This window comes from Euprymna scolopes, chromosome 17, assembly GCF_053919585.1.
Source record: "Euprymna scolopes isolate OS-2025 chromosome 17, ASM5391958v1, whole genome shotgun sequence".
Taxonomy (NCBI): Eukaryota; Metazoa; Mollusca; class Cephalopoda; order Sepiida; family Sepiolidae; genus Euprymna; species Euprymna scolopes.
The window spans coordinates 50,726,167-50,748,247 of NC_136498.1; the positions used below are offsets into that span (position 1 = coordinate 50,726,167).

General features: G+C 36.4%; 1 protein-coding gene across 1 annotated transcript in view; it reads right to left on the reverse strand.

Moving 5' to 3' along the window:
- The window catches only part of LOC145296752 (Y+L amino acid transporter 2-like), a 185,083-nt gene that overhangs the window by 117,552 nt on the left and 45,450 nt on the right, over nt 1-22,081 (reverse strand). Inside the window, exon 3 of the mRNA XM_080142789.1 lies at nt 8,333-8,557. Coding sequence (XP_079998915.1) covers nt 8,333-8,557 — 225 coding nt within the window. The remainder of the gene's footprint in view (nt 1-8,332; nt 8,558-22,081) is intronic.

Sequence of the window (22,081 nt, forward strand, 5' to 3'; positions counted from 1 at the left end):
AGATAAATATTTTAAAGAGACTATAGAAATTTTATCGAACATTTTCGGGGAGCGGGATAGCTTATTTTATACTCGTTATAGGTGTTTAAATATTTTGAAACAAGATGATGAAGACTTTATCGCCTATGCTGAGGGAATAAATGCCCAATGAGAGTTATTTAAGTTGAAAGATCTAAAAGAGGACATGCTTAAATGCCTGATATTTGTGCAAGTGTTAACACGAAAGATAAAGAGATTCGTTCTAGGATATTATCCATTATGAACCAAGAAATAAAATGGATGGTAACGTTCAATGCCACCAAGACAAAACTGGTTTCATTCAATAATTACAAGAAACCTTCTCTACCACCTATAGCAATGGCCAACAACTCTTTAGCTGAGAGTACGTCTTTCAAGCTCCTTGGCCTAACGTTCACAGGAAACATGAGCTGGAACAATTACATCGAGGGCATTGCCAGGGCCGCTGCGAGGAAGGTGGGCTCTCTCTCTACCGTGCTAGAAAACTTCTAACACCCGAAAGTATCCTGTACCTCTATAAGGCCACTATTCGCCCATGTATAGAGTATTGCTGTCATATTTGGGCCGGTGCATCGGCTACTAGTCTCTCGCTCCTTGACAAGGTTCAAAAGAGAGTCGCAAATCTGATAGGCCCTAAACTGGCATCAAAACTTCAGCCTCTGTCCCATCGTCGAAACGTTGCATCCCTCTGCCTGTTCTACAAGTATTATAATGGTGAATGCTCTGAAGAACTGCAAGCACTTGTGGCCCCACGACGTGAACACCCTCGACAGACCCGACAAGCTACAAAATCCCACCCCACACTGTAGAGATCCCTAGATGTAAAAGATCTTTCTACTCCAGTAGTTTCTTCCCCAGAACTGCTAGACTTTGGAATTCCATTCCAGGTCAATGCTTCCCCAACTGTACTGATGCATAAGTTCAAGTGCAACGTGAACCAACATCTCGCTGCCCTAATCCCTACATAGTACCCCAGTAGATGTTTCCCCTGATAGTAGCCCCCTACATTAAAGTGGCAATGTGCCTTGTTTGGGGTGAAAATGTAATATAAAAAAAATAAAAATAAAAAAATAACTTTACAGAAAGTTCCTGAGGAATGCCAGAAACTGTTAAATTTAAAACAGGATAATATTAGTATCGAAGAGAAAAATGTTGACAAAATACAAAGAGTAAAGCAAGGTGACCATTATGTAAAAAAAATACTGTAAGACGTGTGGAGGAAAGAATCACTTCACAAAAGTGTGCTACTTCAAAAGCAAAATATGCTATAAGTTCAGGCGTAAAGGACACAAGTCAATAGTATGCTAAAGGAGAAATTATGTAAGCCTGAAATAAAGACCATTGATTCTAAAAAAGAGTCCATGTATGGTAAAAAGGAAGGTTCCGTATTCGGCATTAGAAACAATCGAGAAATAATTAAATAGACTGAGGAAATCGGAGTAATAAAAAAGTAGACTACTCTGAATGAGCATTACCCACAGTTTATGTGAAAGAAAAAAAGAAAAAAATCAGGGTATGTGGAGATTTTTCGACGGGACTGAATGATTGCTTAAAGGATCATAACTATCCACTCCCTACCCCCGAGGAAATATTTTTTAAGTTAAATGGAGGAAAAATTTTCACAATAGTTGATCTGTCAGAAGCATATTTGCAGATCAAAGTCCACGAAGATTGTTCTAAATACCTGACAATGAATACTCATAAAGGATTATTTTCCCTAAAACGATTGACGTTTGGGTTGAAAGTAGCACCAAATTTATTCCAGCAAATTATGGATGCCATGATAGCAGGCTTGGATTTTACAATGGCTTATTTAGACAACATTTTGTTAAGAAGCAAAAATGTTGAAGAAAATAAAAACCATATTCGTAATGTATTCGAGAAAATAGAAGACTACGGATTTAAAGTGGCTCTCGAAAAATGTAATTTTGGTATGGACAAGATTCAATATTTGGGACAAATAATTGATTGGAAAGGTAGAAGACCTAACCCAAATAGGACATAAGCAATTAGAGACATGCCTAGACCAGACAATGTAGTAAAATTAGTCATTCTTGGGTCTAGCAAACTACTATAATTCTTATATCCCAAATATGCACGAACTAAGAGCACTATTAAATGAATTATTGAAGAATAAAAAATGGCTCTGGACAAAAAAATTAAAATATGTTTGTTATCGGATCTAGCGTTAGCCTATTACGATCCGAAAAAGAATTTAATTGAGGCGGCAGATGTGAGCGAATACGGTGTAGGAGCAGTGATTCTACACAGAATGAAGGATCTACTAAACTAATTTCTCACGCCTCGAGGGTTTTATTACCCGCTGACAGAAAGTACAGCCAGATCGAAAAAGAGGGTGTGGCGATTGCGTATGCCGTGAGAAAGTTTCATTGATTTATTCATGGAAGATCTTTTGTATTTTGCTCAATTACTATTTCAAAACAAAACACCTAGTATCTAGTAAAATTGCACATGCAGATGGTTTGTCGAGATTTATCCCCAGTAAAACTGAATTTGAAGAAACTGTTATAACATCACTAAAAGAAGAAAACTAACTAACAGATATATTAATAAATACTGTTAGAGAACTTCCTGTTACACTTGAGGAAATAAAGAAAGCAGCGAAAACAAATATATTAACAAGATAAAAAAAAAACAAGTTGGACAAGACGAACAGACTAGAAAAGGATTAAAAGAATTCCACATGGGACATCCTGGAATCTCTAGAATGAAGGCCCTGTTACTAATTTGTGTGTGATAGGAGGGGGAGCAGATCCTCTGAAATAAGGGTAGGTGTGTTTTCATTCAATTTTGATATTTATTTTTTGGATTCTTAGATTTTAGTAATGTGATTTTTCGTTTAAGTCTTTGATTATTCAGGTATTCCTTATATTATGTTTGTTTAGATAAGGAAATGTATTTATAAATATACGTAGGGGAATTTTAAATGTTTCTATTTATTTGTCTCCCCATGTGGGTAAGGCCAGCCTCAGGATCGGTTCTTAGTGTGGGGAAAATCTTGTTCCCCAGATAAGAGGGACCACTTTGAGGGGTAATGGTATGGGAGGAAGGATGATAGAAGGAATGCTAATTATATCAGTCATGAAGGATTTCTCCCCCACTGAAGGGAGAGCGAGGTGTTGAAACAGATATTACACTATGGTTTTAGGGGTTTTCTAGTGTTGCTAGTTTCGAGGTTAATTAGGGTTGGTATTGTTCAATGTCTTGTATTAGAGACAGGTGTGTTATGTCTGTGTGTGGTTGTATGCCTGTATGTCTGTGTGTGTGTTTAATGTGTCAGTTCTGGCCTGGAATAGATCAGGACATTGAGAAAATTGTGAAATTATGTAAAGGTTGCCTACTAGCCGCGAGATATCCCCTCATACGGACGCAACCTTGGCCTAAAACAGATGTATCCTGGACACTATCCATATCGATTACGCAGAGCCTCTGAAGGGATATTATTACCTAGTAATTGTAGATAGTATGTCAAAATGGCCAGAAATCTTTAAATACAAACACCCTACAGTGGCAAACACAATGGAAGAGGTATTTAGTCGGTTCGGAGTTCTGAAAACAGTTGTTAGTGGTATGTTCACTGGTCAAAAATTCAAGCACTTCTGTGAGGCACTGGCCATTGAACACATTACAATACTAACTTTTAACCTTCGATCAAACGGACAAGCGGAAAGATTTGTCGATACTTTTAAACGAGCTTTAAAAAAGAATAATAACATCGATACGGAAGAAAAAAGCATTCAAAAATTCTTAGCAATATGTAGGATAACACCAAATACAAATACAAATGCAAAATTGTCCCCAGCTGAAATTATGTTTGCCAGGAAGGTACGTTCGGTGTTCGAACGGTTAATGCCAAGAGAAAAAGTAAAAACAAGTATCAAGGATAATGTAAGGTACAAGACTTACAATGACGGGGATAAAGTTTTCTTCAAAAATCATCGGGCAATGAAGAGTTTTTGGGAAGAAGGCATAATCTCAAGAAGAATGGTTTACCAAAATAGATGGAAACGGTTGAAAACCGAGAGCTACCAATGGAAGTGATGTACGACACTTTCCAAATAACAAGGAAATACCAAGGGAAGTACCTGTAATTCTGATACCTAGTCACTCCCCAAAATCGAAGAATTCACAAATGCAAACTCTAAAGAGAAGTGAATAAAAAAAGGAAAAGGGTTGAACGCTTTGGTACAAGCTCAAAAAGAACTAAATGATAAAGTCAAATTCTTCCATACAAGGTACAAAGAGGTGCTAGGTCATTCGATTATAACACCTTTAGATTTCCGTATTTTGAGCTTGTACCAAAGCGTTCAACCCTTTTCCATTCAATAATACAGATGATGTAGAAAGATTCCTCCGGGAATCAGAGAGTTCCAAGACACCGAGAGAGACGACAGACTCTCGCCTTGCATCCCCTTTGTAAAAACCTTTGTATTACCCCTAAGTGAATGTCCTGTGTTATGATTATCTATCTATCTACACACACACACACACACACACACGAGCGCGCGCGCACACGCACACACACACACACACACACACACATATATATATATATATATATATATATATATATATATATATATCTTTTACAGATCCGTTTCGTCATGCATAAACAAACGGTTATTGTTATGGCAATATCGCCTCTTTTCGTGCATATACTCTTTAGAAAAATTATAAATTCTATACTTAGAAGATGAACAAAGATGGTTGCCGGAACAAACACATAATGTTGAGTGTTCTATGAACTTTTTTCTTCTTGCAGCATATTGTCATGCATTTTTTCTATTTAAAAATAGTTAGATTTATTTTCTTTTTTATTCAATAAACATAACAGGGAAAACAAAATGAAAGTCATCAACCGACTGGTTATAAAACATAAAAATTGACTGATGGTTTCAAACATAGTTTTATCAAAATTGCTTCTTAAAACTTACTTTTAAAAGCGGGGAACAATATCATTGAGTAACTACCATGTTAAAATCAGTTCATTAAAAATATTCGCAAATAAATGATGATGTATGGTATCCTGCAAATGATATGGGCCATCATCATCATCATCATCATCATCATCATCATCTACTGCTGCAGCAGCAGTAGCAGCAGAGAAATGACGGTAGCTAAATGGTTAACGACACTGACTGACAAGCTAAGTGTGCCAATTTCGAATTCAGTTTGTTCCACAGAAACACTTTGACTTACAGATGTTGGCAACCTTCACGTGGTCCCCATCATAACTACCTGATGTCTTTCTATAAAGAATTCTAACTAGAAAGATATCGGAGAAACGATTGCTAACGATAATCATCTGCTTCATAAAAGATAAATAAATGCTGCTAAACACCAACAACAACAAAAACAACAATCATCATTATTAGTTGACAACGAGGACTTTTATTAATGCAACTCTGCCTTTTGTAGGTTTATTTTGGGATCGATTGAACCGCCATAGATGATGATGATGATGATGATGATGATGATGATGATGATGATGATGATCATCATCATCATCATCATCATCATCATCATCATCATCATCCGAGAGGAGACGGTAGCTAAATAGTTGATGACATCAATTGACAAAATAAGTGGAATAAGTTCGAATTCAGTTTGTTCCACAGAAACACTTTGACTTAGGGATGTTGGCAACGTTCATGTAGTCCCCCCCACGTAAGTATAAGATGTCTTTCTAGAAAGTTAGAAAGAATTCTAACTAGAAAGATATCGGAGAAACGAATGCCAGCAACAATCGTCTGATTCATACGAAATGAATTAATGATGCTAAACAATGAACAACAGCAGAAACATCTGCTTAAAATTCGTTTTACATGTTGCATACGTTAAACAACCTTTGAGAAATTTTGATTTCAAAACTTAAAAAAATAATTTGCCACTTGTTTAAATATCTTACATACCAAATTTTAAGTCTGTAGATAAAAATTCCTTAAGTATAGGGGTTAAGACATGTCCTAACACACACATTTTCACTATATATATATATATTTTCACTATATATATATATATATATATATATATATATATATATATATATATATATATACTAGCAGTTCAGTCTGGCCCTATGTACTGTTCAAAATTTGCCCTACGTGTGAATACACTTTATGTAGAATTTCAAATGTTTCGATCAAAATTTGTCTGAGTAATTTCGTAGAGATTATAGAGATCAATTTTTTTTAACTTTGACCCCAATTTTGATCCCTTAACATTTATTATTTTAGTCTCAAATCAAAATACAAGGTTTTATCCATGTCCAAGTTACTTACATTTAAGATTTAAAGACTTTAGACCCAAAAATTGGCGGAGGAATTTGGTAGAATCTGCAAACGTCAACTTTTTAAATTTTGACGTCAACTTTTTAAATTTTGACGTCAACTTTTTAAATTTTGACGTTTTGGCAGCTAAATTTTCGTCCAAACACTGATTAAAATGCTTGCCGCGTGTCTGAATGGCCGTTATGTATAACTTTCAAATATTTAGACCAAAAATTGGCTGAGTAATTTGCTAGACACAGTAAGACTTAAATTTGTTGAACTTTAACCCCTTGGCAACTAAAATTTTCGACCCAAACTGATTAAAAAGCTTACCCTATTTCTGAATACCCTTCACTCCAAATTTCAAATATTTAGACCAGAAATTGACTGAGTAATAAAAATCTTCTCAACCAATCAAATTTGCCGGAAAGTGTGACACACATAGATAGATAGATAGTTACAAGCGTATTAATATATAGATTTCATATAAACTTCTCTCCAGTTAACGAAAAAAAAAAAACATTAAGAAATTTACGTACAGCACACGCCATAAAAAAAACAGCTATCAAACTACCCACAGTGGAATTTTCACGGCCCGATGTTCTATCATTGTTGTAAGCGACGACAAGGAAAAAATGGCTTTACCGATGATAGATAAATTAAAATAACGGTTTCGACTATCGGTAATTATCGGGGATATTCTGAGACAAAACTTAACTAAGATCACTCCCAGACTTATACACTAAAGTTCTGTAAATTTTAAAGAAAATCTGTTCAGCCGTTTCGGAGTCTAGGAAACAAATTCACACACACAGTCAAAGCTGCATATATATATATATATATATATATATATATATATATATATATATATATATATATATATAATATATATATATATATATATATATATACTAGCAAAAGTACCCGTCGTTGACTGGGTTCAAAAACAGCCTACAGAAAATGGACTCTCATTTATGAAAGTATGATAGGTTATGAAAAGGAAGGGTTGTAAAGAGATAGCTTCGAAGTAGGGGGGGTATCAAAACCAAAGCAAAATATGATGAAAATAAAAAAAAAGATAAACCCCATAATTTATTATGCCATACCTGTTAACACTGAAACAATTATCACAATATTCTGTGGATATATATTAAAAACCCTTGTTAAACTTTGACATATTTCCATTCTATGGAGGTCAGGCGCGAACGAATACCCCATAATTTTATTATACCATATTTCTTCAAACTGAAACATAATTATCAAAGTATATTTACGCAGATAAATATGAAAAGCCTTTATTAAAGTTTGTGTCTATTTCCATTCTATGGAGGCTAGGCGCGAACGCAGATCCCACAATTTTATTATACCATCCCTATTTAAGTTAAAACATACTTATCAAAGCATTATTATGTACATCTATATCAAAAAAACTTGTAAACGTTTTTTTTTTTTTCATTTTTAAATTTTTTATTTCCATACTTTGTGGACCAGGCTCGAATACAGATCCCACAATTTTAATGAGCCACCGTTCTGCCAGATCAAACATCTCAATTCCTGTGTCTCGATACATCTTCTATCATCATATGTGATCAGTTTTCTATAATAGTCAACCATATAGGAGCCTATTCGTGACCCCTCCACACACACACACACCCATATAGGAGCCTATTCGTGACCACACACACACACACACACACACACACACACACACACACACACACACACACACACACACACATCGCGTGCGTGTGTGTGTGTGTGTATGTTGCTCGTAGTTGCACGCGTGATTGATGAGATGTATAATCTATGCAAATAGCGAAATCAATAAAAGACCAACTAAGTCTGATAAGTAACAAAGAATAACAATCTTTTATTACCATCATCATTGTCATTCTTGTTACTAATAGAAACAATCTTGCAAGTAGTAGTAGTAGTAGTAGTAGTAGTAGTAGTGGTGATTTCACATGTTATTTTATGAGAGAAAGCGGGTTGTGTTGTTATAATCTCCTTCGTGTTTAACTTACATAAGGTGGCTGTTGCAATGAACCGTTTTCCTTCTGCCGGTATCAATTGTGGGCAATCCAAGAACACTGGCCGTAAAATATACTCCGCTGTTGCCAAAGCAGCAATGCTGAGTCCCATTGGTAAAATCAGAATACTTTGCGCCCACAAATAGGTAAACCCGATTCGAACTCCAAAACTTTCTTTCACGTAAACATAGTGACCACCGGAAGTCTTGACCCGAACACCTAAAAAAAAGCAAACGAAATAATTAACACCAAATAAAAAAAAAATACAGTTTTTGTGAAAGCAAGTAGGCATTTTATGGGATTGAATCATGTAGTTCTAATTCTGAGTTAATAAAAGAAAACAATTTCTCTACCTCTGCCCTCTGCTTAAAACTAAACGAAAATTTCATGAGGAGAGCTTCTTTCTAAGAAATGCTCATATTTTAAAAAATACCGCGGAGCTACCACCCAGCTAACGATACGATGCCCATTTTCAAGTTTAATGTAAACAAGTTTTTGTTGAGCCGAAATGAATGTATCCTATTTCTAATATCACTGATCATAAAGGCACCTATTAACTGTTATCTTGATAAGCAGTTACTATATTGCAAATAAAAATGATTTTGTATAGAAACTTACACATACATTGTAAATGTAAGAACACATGATACCCCACTCGACAACACCACCAACCCCGACGTTGTGTTCCGTGGATTTCTCCTTCGTCTTCTCTACTTATGCCGTGTCGTCGTCTCTCACAGTGTCGATGTGATGCGCACGGTTTCATAAGTATATATAAAAAATACAAAACACAACTCAAAAAAAAAAACGCAAACTCCGGCACTTTCTATAAATATTAGTAAGGCTTTGAGTGCGTGCGTGACACCATCATGGGCAATTGCTGTCTACGCGCTAACGTCCATATCTTAGTTTGTTTATTTTTTTGTCAAGGACATTACATTCATTTCCCTATATCTCCCGAGCAACGGTCTACTTTTCACCGAGTCCGACTCGCACTTTTCGTTAACTGTCCAACAAGTAACTAGCGTTAACTCTGACTGTCGTAAACCGCCACATCCCCAATTGTCGTTTAAAAATCCATTACTACAAAACCCACGGACACTTTCACACGTCGTAAAGATTTAAAACTCACGGCCACACTTAAAAATTGCTAACTCTAAAATATATTAACCGATCCCCTGTTCAGCCCTTTGTCTTAAAATAAGTGTCTTACTTTACTTAATATTATTTCAGCTACCTTTCTCTACCTCGATGAACACATTCCTCTCCATTATTTCCTACCTGCTCCGACATACGATTTGGGTTCTATGTTATTCAACTGATATGTTATTGTCAACTGTAACTGTCGTCGACTGTCCCCAGCTATTCCTAACTATCGTAAACTGCCGCATTGCGACTCCTAAGACTGGTCGTAAACGAACTCTAACCATATTGACAATGTTTATATCAATCATCGCCACACCTTCACCAAAAATCTCATGGAGTACTTTTGTATGTTTTTGTGAACAACTTCCTATTTATTAACTTTCCACCAACCCCATTTCTTATACGTTTGTTCCTGATAGATTTAATTCCTCTTGTCTTTTGTCATACTTATTTTTCTTTTGCTCCCCTACTTCTCATCCAACACTTGGAGGGGGAAGAGAAACGTCGATAGTATCATACAAGTACGTTTTTTTATAACTTTATGTTTTCCTTTTTAGAAGAGCAACATTATATTGTGGTTTCGGTCAAGATGAATGTTTGTTGCATAGCATTTTTCTTTTTTACCACTAAGATAGAAATAAAGCGCACAGAGTGAAACAGAGACTAAAATAAGCGTCTCTACTTTTTCGCATTTCTCGCCTCTTCTTTACCTTGGCCGGAAGGAGAGCAAATAACGGATATCAGTTTTACCCTTTTCCCTATCTGAATCGAATGTCCGTTCCCGAAATGCGGGACTTTTAAAAATGATTATAATAAGATAACTTTTGAAGAAAGAGAAATGCCTTGATCCATTTATGAAAACTTTAAAACTATTTGCCAGCCAGAATTGGTGACGGAACAATTTGTAACACTGTGAAACGTTTGATGTTGAATATTAGGGAAATGCGCCACGAGAAATGGAACCTGGCTAGTGAGATTTAGAATTACTGATGCTTAATTCATAAAATAAATAAAAGAGCATTAAATTACATCTTTTTCTGAAAGTAAGAGATAAACAGAAAATAAAAAGGTCAAAGTCTTAAACAGAAACTCATCGCTAAAAATAAGAGGGAGGAAAGAATAAAAAAAAAGTTGAACGGGTCAACATTTGATATGTAGGAATATGGTATCGATAATTCGATAATTTACCGGTTCAAACACTTGATACGTATGACTTGAAAATCAATCTCTAATCGGCGCTGGCAAAGTGGTATATAAACACGGCAAGTTGCGAAGTCGTGTGATCTTCCCTTTTCTGTTTGCTGAGGTCGAAACGCCGAGCTGACAGACCGCCGGTCGCAAGATGACTGACGTCACGTAAAGCAGTAGAGGAGTTTCTGGGCGAGAGGCCAAACGTATTATGTCGTTGTTATATTCCTAAATACTTAGGAAATAGAGACAAACGTGAGTTACACCGAGTGGCATGTGTAATGGGGTTTATTTATAATACAGAAACGTAAGGCTGCTCGCCTAAGGTAAATAGAAGTACATAGTAACAAGTATGGGGAAGAAAGTCTGATAATCAACACGTAAGACTATCCGTCTTACTGCGACTGCTTGTCTGCCGCTGTCTGCCGCTGTCTGCCAAACAGTCCAATATATATATACAGTTTGTAACCGGTGTATAGCCAGTTATGTTCCTTCACAACACCTCCCCCTGAAGCTGAAATCTTCCTGATTTTAGCTTAAATACTCTTCCTTTTAGGGTCAGGGCTTAATCTCCTGGTAACTTTTCTCTTTCTTGCGCTTTTCCTTCTGGTCAGCGTTACCCGGGGTAAAGGTTTCTGTCCAGCCCGTATGGTCGGTTCAGGCGAAATATTCATTGTTTGCGGTACACACGCTGGTTTTGGTATATCAAAAATATCGCACAATGTTTCCATTGGTGTCTCTTCCACATTTGGAGACAGTCTGGGACGTATTTGATTTCTGTGTCTTTTGCAGACAAAACTTAATCCTTGGATGGTATAGACCATGCTCCCAATCCTTTTTTTGATAATACCTTCAACCCACTGATTTCGTCCATTTTGAAAATTTTTGAAATATACATTTTCACCTGGGGAGAAGCACTTGGTCTTAAGGTTTTCTTTTTTGAAAACTTTCTTTTTCTCTGGTAGCAGCCTATCGAAGACAGATCTTATCTTTCTTGCAAACATTAGCTCAGCCGGGGAAGAATTGACATTATTATTAGGATTTGGTGTCACCCTGTAAATTGCTAAAAATGTTTGAATACATTGTTCGTCTGTGTCCGTAGTAAGATTTTTCTTAAGTGCCCTTTTAAACGTATCTACAAATTTTTCGGCCAACCCATTCGATCGTGGATGGTACACAGGTGTTGTCATATGTAGAATATTTAGTGAGTCACAGAATTCTTTGAATTCATGAGCAGTAAATGCTGTTCCATTATCGCTCACTAAGGTTTTTGGCACTCCAAAACGGCTAAAAATTTCATTAAGCGCACTCACAGTGTTTTTTGCTGTTGGATGTCTAAACTTAAATATTTCTGGCCATTTTGAAAAAGAATCTACAATAATCAAGTAAAAATAACCATTTATAGGTCCCGCATAATCAATATGCAGACATGACCAGGGTAGGTCCGTCTTTGGCCATGGCGTCGTTTTTACTGGAGGATCTCGAGCTGCTAATTGACATCCTCTGCATGTCTTGACACATTTTTCAACTTCCTTGTCCATACCAGGCCAGTACACATATCCTCTCATAAGGGATTTCATTCTCGAAATGCCCGGATGACCTGTATGAAATTCCTTCAGAATTTTCCTCTGTAACGTTAGTGGAATTACAATCCTCTCACCATACATGAGCACATCTTCACAGATGGAAAAAGGCGTTGTTTGATCTACCTTTTTATTTTTTTTTTATCCATCCCAATTGATTTTTCATTTTCTTAATGAAAATGTCATTTACTGCCTCTTTTTTTATTTTTTCGAAAGTTACCGGAAGTTCACGTATCATATTACACATTGAACTTGTACATTCACTTTCGTCTTTAAGCGCAGCAATTACCGTTTCTTCGAAACTTTCGCTTCTTTTAGGGATCAACCGTGATAATGCATCTGCGTGTCCTAACTTTTTTGAGGATACATGTTCCATCTTAAACTGATAGTTTAAGAGGGTTACAGCCCATCGCTGTAATCGATTCGCAGTATGTGTGGGAATGCCTTTCTTTGATCCAAATATGGTAAGTAGGGGTTTATGGTCGGTTTGCAAAATAAAAGATCGTCCATGGAGAAATCGATTGTACTTTGTAATTCCAAATATTATCGACAGCGCCTCTTTTTCAATTTGGCTGTAATTTTTCTCCGCTGCAACCAACGTTCTTGAAGCATGGGCGATAGCTTTTGTCCTACCATCCTCATACTTGTGAAGTAATACAGCGCCAACACCGTAATCACTGGCGTCCGTTGCTAGTATTAGTTCCTTTTCTGGATTGAAATGTGCCAATGCTAAGTCTGACAGTAGACATCTTTTGATATTTTGGAAAGCAGATTCACATTCCTTATTCCAGTTCCATTTAACACCCTTTTTCAGTAACTCGTTAAGAGGAGCTCTTAAATTATGTATGTTAGGGATGTAAATTGCATAGTATTGAACTAATCCCAAAAACGATTTTAATTTTGTCACTGAATCTGGAGCAGGCATCTTTTCAATTGCTTCAGTCCTTTGTGGATCCGGTCTTCGACCCTCTTTGTCGATTATTTGACCTAGATATTTAATTTTTTTTCATAAAAAAATCGCATTTTTCTGGGCTCAATTTAAAACCAAATTCCTGTATTCTTTTGAATACTTCTTTTACATGCTTCTTATGATCTTGCAAATTTTCACTTTTAATTAGGATATCGTCAAGGTAGGCCATTGAAAATTCCAACCCTGCCAGCATCGTGTCCATAATTTGCTGGAAAATAGCAGGAGCAACCTTTAATCCAAAAGGAAGCCTCTTTAGCTTAAAAATGCCCTTATGAGTATTTATGCCTAAGTATTTGGAGCATTCATCGCTGATCTTAATTTGCAAGTAAGCATCTGAGAGGTCTATCTTAGAAAAAATTTTTCCTCCGTTAAGCTTAGAGAACAGATCTTCTGCGGACGGAAGGGGATAATTATGGTCCAATAGACAGTCATTTAAACCCGTTGAAAAATCTCCACAGACCCTTATTCTGTTATTTTTTTTCTTTACATACACGGTTGGACTTGTCCAATCTGTGTGGTTAACTTTTTCAATGACTTTCAGTTGTTGAAGTCTATCCAACTCTTTTTCGATTGCGTCCATCGCTGAAAAAGGCACATTCCTTTTAGGTTTGAATACTGGAGTGGCATTTTTCTTTAATTCAAATTTTGCCTCTGTCTTAATACAGAGTCCTAGTCCTTCGGCAAAAACATTGGGAAATTCAGTTTTCAAATCCTTCAGGAAGTCTTCCCTTTGGTTTGCTTTTTCTGCAGTTAAAACGTTACAAAACGAATTTATGGGTTTCTCCCATAAATTAAACAGGACAATCCAATCTACCCCAAACAGGCATGTATTCTTTCCTGGTACGACGTACACTTTGGATTTATGAGTCTGGTTAGCGAATGTCACTTTGCATTTTAATTCTCCCTTGAACTCTAATCTTTTGCCGCACACACTTCTCGCCGTCTTTCTGGTTTTCGTTAATTCAGGTCGACCTATCCTTTTCCATATATCTTCATTTATAATACTAATATCTGCACCGCTATCCAGAAGCAATGTAACCAGATGTCCATTTATCCGAACATCAACATATTTCCGTCTTTCGCAGCTTTTTTCTTTATTCATGCGAAGCGTATTTACATTATCGGTCCCTTGTCTTTTCTTCTGGGCACAGTATGTTCCCTTGTGACCTCTGAGACCACATTCATAACATATTTTGTTCCTAAACCAGCAGGTCTTATTGTTGTGTCTTAAACTACCACAACATTTACACTTTAGCTTTGGGTCTTTGTATCCTTTAAGGATCCTGTGTTCTTGGAACCTGGACTTTCTTGTGGTCCCTTGCCTTTTTACTTGCTGCACCTTAAAAATATTTTTCTCTTCAATGCGAGTGTTGTCTTTCTTTATGTTAATCAGACGTTGACACTCTTCAGTGACTTTTTGCAATGTTATGTTAGGATCCGCCTCCATAATTGTTAGGATCCGTGAACGTATATCTTTGTCCCTTGGTGCTGTGAGACCTTGTACAAAGATTAAACATTTAAATTGGTCTGCGGAAATTTCATTCAATTTAAATGATTCGCATAAACAGTTCACAGTGCAAGCATATTCTAGATAGTCTTCAGCTTCTGCCTTCTGAATGTTCAAACATTTGTATCTAGAGTGAAATAGGCTATCCCTTTTATCAAATATTTTCGACAAGGTACTAATTGTTTCCTCGAACGAAACCTCCTCCGGTTTTTTTGGTAGAATTAGATTTGCATACTTGGTGTTTTCATCAGTACCCAGTTTTTGTAGTAGCAGGGTAACTTTTTCCTCATCGGTCCAGTCTAAACATCTTTTCGTAAAAATTGTTTCGTATCTTCTGTAGTATGCAGGGAAAGTAACACCAGTATCCGGGGAGTAACGAAATTCCGTTAGTGAATTTGAAATACCCTCGGCAGAAAAATTAGTCTTCTTCCCGGTCGACGTTAGAATTAGCTTTTCTAAATTCTTTTGCTGTGTCGACATTTGTCGTTGTAGTATGTTTGTTTGTTCTTGTTGTGCCTCTAAAGTTTTTTGTGTTCTTTCTTGTTGTTGTTGCAGCTGTTGCTGTAGCTGTTGTTGTTGAATTTGTTGTTGTTGTTGTTGTTGCGCTAAAAATTGTTGAGTCATTTTTGTCTGTTCCTGGATGCTAAGGGCTAGAGCCTTAGTTAACTCTGCTAATTGTTCCATGTTAGCTTCTAGTACAAAAATGTCTTTTCGAATTCTACCCAATAATTCCAAAGAAAAATCGTAAATTTACGTATATCGTAAATTAGTAGCAATATGCAGACACAACACGTTTAAACCAAGTTCATCCATAGTAATTCAACAGGCTTTGTAAAATAATTCTTTTTTTTTTTTTTTTTTTTTTTTTTTTTTTTTTTTTTCAACAACGTAAGTTCATACACAAAATATTTCTTACTTCCCACGACAAATAGTTCCAATTATTTATATAAAGGCAATAACAAACAATTAATTTTCCAAAAAAAAAAATATATGGCTGCCGTTCCCACGTGGCATAACATGGTACAATAGTCGTTGTATTTATATTTTTTCTTTCGAAACTCGTAATCCTTTAGTGTAGTTTCGAATTCAACTTGCGACCATTTTTTTTTTTTTTTTTTTTTACTTGTCAAAATAAATATAAATTCCACTTTACCTTGAACATGTTTCTATAATTTCTTGTGAGTTCTTTACGAAGAAAAATCCGTACTTTTCGCTACTTTAGGTAGGAAAATTTTTTAAATTCATTGACGCACGTGGTCAAAAATCCTTGTGTAGTTTGTTTTTTTCGTAAAACAAAAAAATCCTTGCATTGTACACAGTCCTTGGTACGGTAATTTATCTCTGTTAAGAGAAAGAACATCCTTTCGTCGCCATTGTTATATTCCTAAATACTTAGGAAATAAAGACAAACGTGAGTTACACCGAGTGGTATGTGTAATGGGGTTTATTTATAATACAGAAACGTAAGGCTGCTCGCCTAAGGTAAATAGAAGTACATAGTAACAAGTATGGGGAAGAAAGTCTGATAATCAACACGTAAGACTATCCGTCTTACTGCGACTGCTTGTCTGCCGCTGTCTGCCGCTGTCTGCCAAACAGTCCAATATATATATACAGTTTGTAACCGGTGTATAGCCAGTTATGTTCCTTCACAACAGTCGTCATGGAATATAACTGGTTGTTTAATGTGGAAATTACAAGAAGACATCGTTTTGGCACCAAATAATTTATTTGTTTAAACAGAGAAATAGAAAAACGTTAGAGCAACAGATTATATGAAATGCTGTGTAAGCCATCTTGAAAAGTCTTCACCTTTCCGATCCAGGTGAGATAACTCTTTTTTTTCGGTTATTTCCCTTTATAACACCTCCCTTTTGAAATGTGATCCTTGTAAGAGGTTTTATGTGGATCTTATAAATTTATGTAACAAATAATTAGCGTTTTATGTTGCTTTTATTATACAAGTCGTTTTTTCTTCTTATGACGTCACCAGTCTGATTGGAGTGACTTGCGGGAGAATACCGATTTTCTTTTCAGCGCATGTCGATTTAGATCGAAGACACAATGATGATAAGTAGGCACCTGCTGGCGTCACCCATGCGACAAGAAGGAACCGTGATCCAGGAGGGCCAACACTTTTCCCAGCAGAGACAGCTGGCCGGATGGGAAGAAACATAAATCTTTCTTCGTTTATTATCGACAGATTATTTAATTTTGTATCAGCTGTTTATCGACATCTTTGCATGAATTATAAGCAGGGAGACCCAACGTTGCCCGGGATTGAATGATGCTCAACGAAAGTTTCACAGTCTTATATTTTTCTTGTCATCGAAGCCAGAGAAATCGTCCATTTTTCAATCAAATCGATCAATTGCCTACTCTAGCTGTGAACCCATCGCAGTACAAAAAGAAAAGCTTTACATGTCTCTTCGCAGTGATCTAGTCTATAATACATTGTAGTCTACATTGCACTGTACAGAACCTACTGTTGATTTTATATGTCGGGCCTTTCGGCTTGTGTGATATAAAATTTCTCAAATACACTTGCGATGTTAGGTTGTGTAAGGTGTTAATGTTTGTCAAAATCGCCTGTTCCTTCTTTAATGAGTTTTTTTACAAGGTGGTCACCACTTATCAAGGCCCGGAAGCCACTCAGGGATGAGGGTTATTGTAAGTACAGTACGTCATTGTGGATATTTAAGAGTGTCTACTTATGGGGGCAGGTCATCAGGAATTTGTTTACGTTGGACTTGAAGACATCCAAGTTGTAGTCAGGAGGTAAGCAGGCAGACGGAACAGAGTTCCACAGGCGTGCAGTTCTAAGAAGGAAGCTTTGTTCATGGAATCTACGTTTTGATTTAGGCATAGATAAAGAGTGGGGAAAGTTTTTGACAGTGGATTCAGCTAGATGGGTGTTTTTTGTAAAAGATTGGCGAGGGGGGACCAGAGATTGGAGTTCAGACGAGCACCTGCCATGGAAATAATGATAAAACAAAGATAAGCTTGCAACGTCTCTTCTGTGGGAGAGAGGTTGCAGGGTAGAGAAAAGGGCATCCCCCACTAAGCCACGAAGTCTATTTTGTACTCTGTCAAGTCAGGATAGGCTGTTTTTAGCAGCTCCTGCCCAGATATGGCAGCAATATTCCATCCTTGGACGTACTTGGCTTTTATATAGATAGAGAATTGCATCAGTATATCTTCTGAGGCGGTAGAAGGATTCCACCATCTTTCCAGTGATCTTGGCAACAGACTTGATGTACATGTTCCATTTCAGATCAGGAGTGAACGTCAAGCCCAGAAGCTTGTCAAAACATGGGGCTTCTCCTAGACGAGAGCCATCCATCCCAATTGATACCAGATAGGGATCAGAGCGTTGATGATGTAAAGATAGGAGTTTGATTTTAGATGCATTAAAGGTAACCAGCCACGTCTTCCCTCACTGAATCACTCGTTCGAGATCAGAGGAGAGAGAATCAAGAGAGAGCTTTGTCATTTACAGCCTTTAATGTGTTGCTGTAGATGGTCGTGTCATCAGCATAGATGTCAACGAATGATTTAAGTATGTGTTTAGGGAGATCATTGATGTAAAGCAGGAAGAGAGTTGTGCTCAGGATTGATCCTTGAGGGACTCCAGCATTAATACTGCAGGCCTCTGATTTTTGTCCATCAACCACTACTCTTATAAGCCTATCAGATAGAAATGATTTAATGATAGAGAGAATATTTCCAGTTATACCCTAGCTGGAGATCTTGTGAAGTAGGCCTTTGTGCCATACCTTCGATTACTTCGATTATCGATTATCGTTACTTATCGAAGACATTAAGATACAAAACCTATCTAAGAACACTGCAATTCACATAAAGTATCCTCATGTGAAATTTCATAAAAATCGGCCCAGCTTTTTCGAGTCGATAGGGAACGAACGCATACATACACACACACAGTCAAATTCCATTTAAGAAATAGTAGAGATTACCTAGATTTTCCCAATTCTGATACCATTACTGCTTGTGTTGTAAATTCCGATTCCGATACAATTACCGATTCCGATTTTTAAAAATTTATTACTGTGGAGTTTTATTAAGAGAATGGAGGTCGGATTACATAAAAACCTAGGTAATATTCCGATCAATCGTCCTAACACTAATCTCTTAGCACATTGATAAAAAAGTGTCCTTTTCATGTTACACATATAACATGTTACACATTTAACATGTTACACACACACACACACACACACACACACACACATATATATATATATATATATATATATATTTGTAGTCATCGACATACAGTCCTGTTTTGTTGTATCACAACTTATCAAAGCCGCTAGACTAGCGCCTCTCTCAAACCGAGGATTGAACCTAGAACCATCACGTTGATAATCAGCAGATCTATCGATCGAACCATGGGAGCGTCCACACTCCTAGGCTTTGCTTTTTTACTCTTTGAGAAGTAATTAATTAATTAGTAATTGCTAGAAACGCTCTTACCTGAAAATGCTAACGAAGATTCCCAAGCATTTTGCTGGCTAGAGTACTCTACTACTAGGCCGTTGACTTTTTAAATCTCACTTTTCCAACCTGTTGTCACATCTTCTCGACATGGTAGTTTAACTGACTGCCAGCCATGAAAGAAAAAGCGTTTACGTTTCATACTGATGTTATCAATTTGATTCAAATAATCACCGTGGAAACTACAAAGGAAGGAATAGATAACATTTATGCAGCATACGTACTATTTGAAAAGGGAAAGCGTTTCTTTTATTAAATATTTTATAAAGAAAAATCCCATCCTCAATTTTTATATCTAAATCCAGAAATGTAGCCTGTTTTCCTCTGTGTTCACAATTCAATTTTAATTCGTTTGGATATATAAGATGTTTATTTTTTTCGAATTCATCATTATCGTTTATACATATAAGGTCATCTATAAATCTCCTACATCCATGAAAGTTATATGTTTTAGATATATCAGTTTTTATTAGTGATGACATATATATATATATATATACTCGAGTCTATGTAAATACAAATTTGCCCAAAATGGTGCAGGATCCAATCCCATTGGGATACCTATCGTTTGGAGTAATATTTTATTTCCTATTTGAAAATACCATTCTTTAATAAGATGATGGTAATGTGCATCCAGGAGACAAGCGCTCGCGTGTTTGTGTGTTGTGTGGGTGCGTAAGAGAGACGGACGAAAAGGAAAGACTTACCTCGCGGCCGGCTCGGCGTCACCGACCGAAAATAGAGAAAGAAAGATCAAGATGGCGGCCGCCGTCTTTTGTAAAGGATGATATCTCGCAAAGTCACATGAATTCTCGCAATATGCAAATTTAGCCGGCCTGCAACGGCCATAAAAACGGGTGATTGAAAGACGTTGGGAGGGCGATGATTGACTTGGTCGGGAATCATGTTGCTGTTGCTTCTCGTGCCGTGTTGGTGTGAGCATATCTTACCGTTGTTGGGACCATCCTGAGTAACCGATTGTTGGGTCCGTTCTGAGTAACCGTTCGCGTCCGTCTAGGTACCTTGCTAGTTGGATTCCGTGCAGAACCGGTGTTTACTGCTTATTGAATTGCTTTACGTTGCTGCAACATTATACATCTACAGAGGGCGCAGTACTTTTAAAGGATTTTCCTTATACATTGTCTACAAGCCATTTCGGCTATTTGCTCTCTAGGACTATGACCGAGTCGAAATTCGACTTAAATACCCGAGTTTGACGGGTCCGCGTCCATTGTCGACTGGGTTGAATGGGTCTAGCTGACGTGCGACCTTTGTGAGATAAAAAGGGTACACACTGTGATTCCTCTGAGATTGGCTGGGGGTGCCTTGAGTGTGTATCAGCAACTCAGTGCTGCTGAAAAGGGAGATATCACCGCAATTAAAGCTGCGCTGTACAAATCATTCGCCATGGATCCTTGTACGGCCTATAAAAAATTTGCTTCCCGAAAACTTCTACCGGAGGAAAGTGTGGACGTTTTCTTCGCGGAGTTAAAGAAACTCGCAGTCCTATTCGATAGAGGGGTGTCGGAGCGGACGCTCGCGTACGCGTTTGTGGCGGGCCTTCCCACTCGGGTGAAGCAGCTATTGAGAGCCTCAACCAGCGTTTCAACAACGCCCATGGAACACTTGATGGAACGTGTTCGAACCATCATCAAAGATGAGGAGGACCTGGGGGAACCAGTTGTGACTTCTAAGTATTTTTAAAATACCTTTAGAAACACTCATTTTGCTATTTTTTATTTTTACACCAGAAAGCTTTAGAGTTTGAAAGTCGATATATTTACTTTTTCCACCTTCAAAAGCTAAATCTACAGTATCATTGAATTCTTTTATAAGTTTTCCGTGTGGAATTTTAGTATATAGCGTACTAAAATCATAAGTAGATATAGATTTTGCTTTTATTCTGGAATTTATTTTATCTAATTTTTCTTTCACTAGTTGGGAATTATTTACTACCCAAAATAGATTTATATTACTATAGAATTTTCTTTTCAGGTGAAAATTATTTATTTGATTTATAATTAATTTAAATATTTTAGATATAGCTTTACTTAAAGGTTTAGTGATGCACGTCTTTGAACCTACAATAAATCTAGCACTAACTGGATTTGTGTGCATTTTAGGTATCCAGTACTTACATGGAAGATTTTTGTTTTTTTCTTCTAACTTTAATCCTACTTTTTCACTAATAATACTATTATTCAGAATAATGCTATCTAAATTAATATTTCTTACTATATATATATATATATATATATATATATATATATATATATATATATATATATATATATATGGCTTTCTCTATTACTTACTATATATCCATATGGTTTCCTCTTTGGTTGAACTCACAAACTGAACTTTATCATTCACACAGAAATTTATTTGTTGAACCATTTATAAAGTCCAACAACGTTTATAAAGTCCAACAACATTTATAAAGTCCAACAACGTTTATAAAGTCCAACAACATGCATTCGAACAACAACAAACATGGATATTTTACCTTCGCCACTTTCTTGGACTCACTGGCTTTTGAATTTAACAATCATGGGAACACCCTCTCACGTTGTTCCATGTGTGTTTCCTTTCCGAATAATAAATATATGCTTTTAATTCTTACTGAAGTTTTCTCAATATATTTTATTAAACCTATTTACCTGTACGTAATATATATATATATGTATATATATATATATATATATATATATATATATATATATATATATATATATATATATATATACATGTTATATACTGGGTGATATGGCCGTGACGTCTATTTTGTTAGCACCATCTATATTCTAACTATCCAAGATTTTTTAATATCT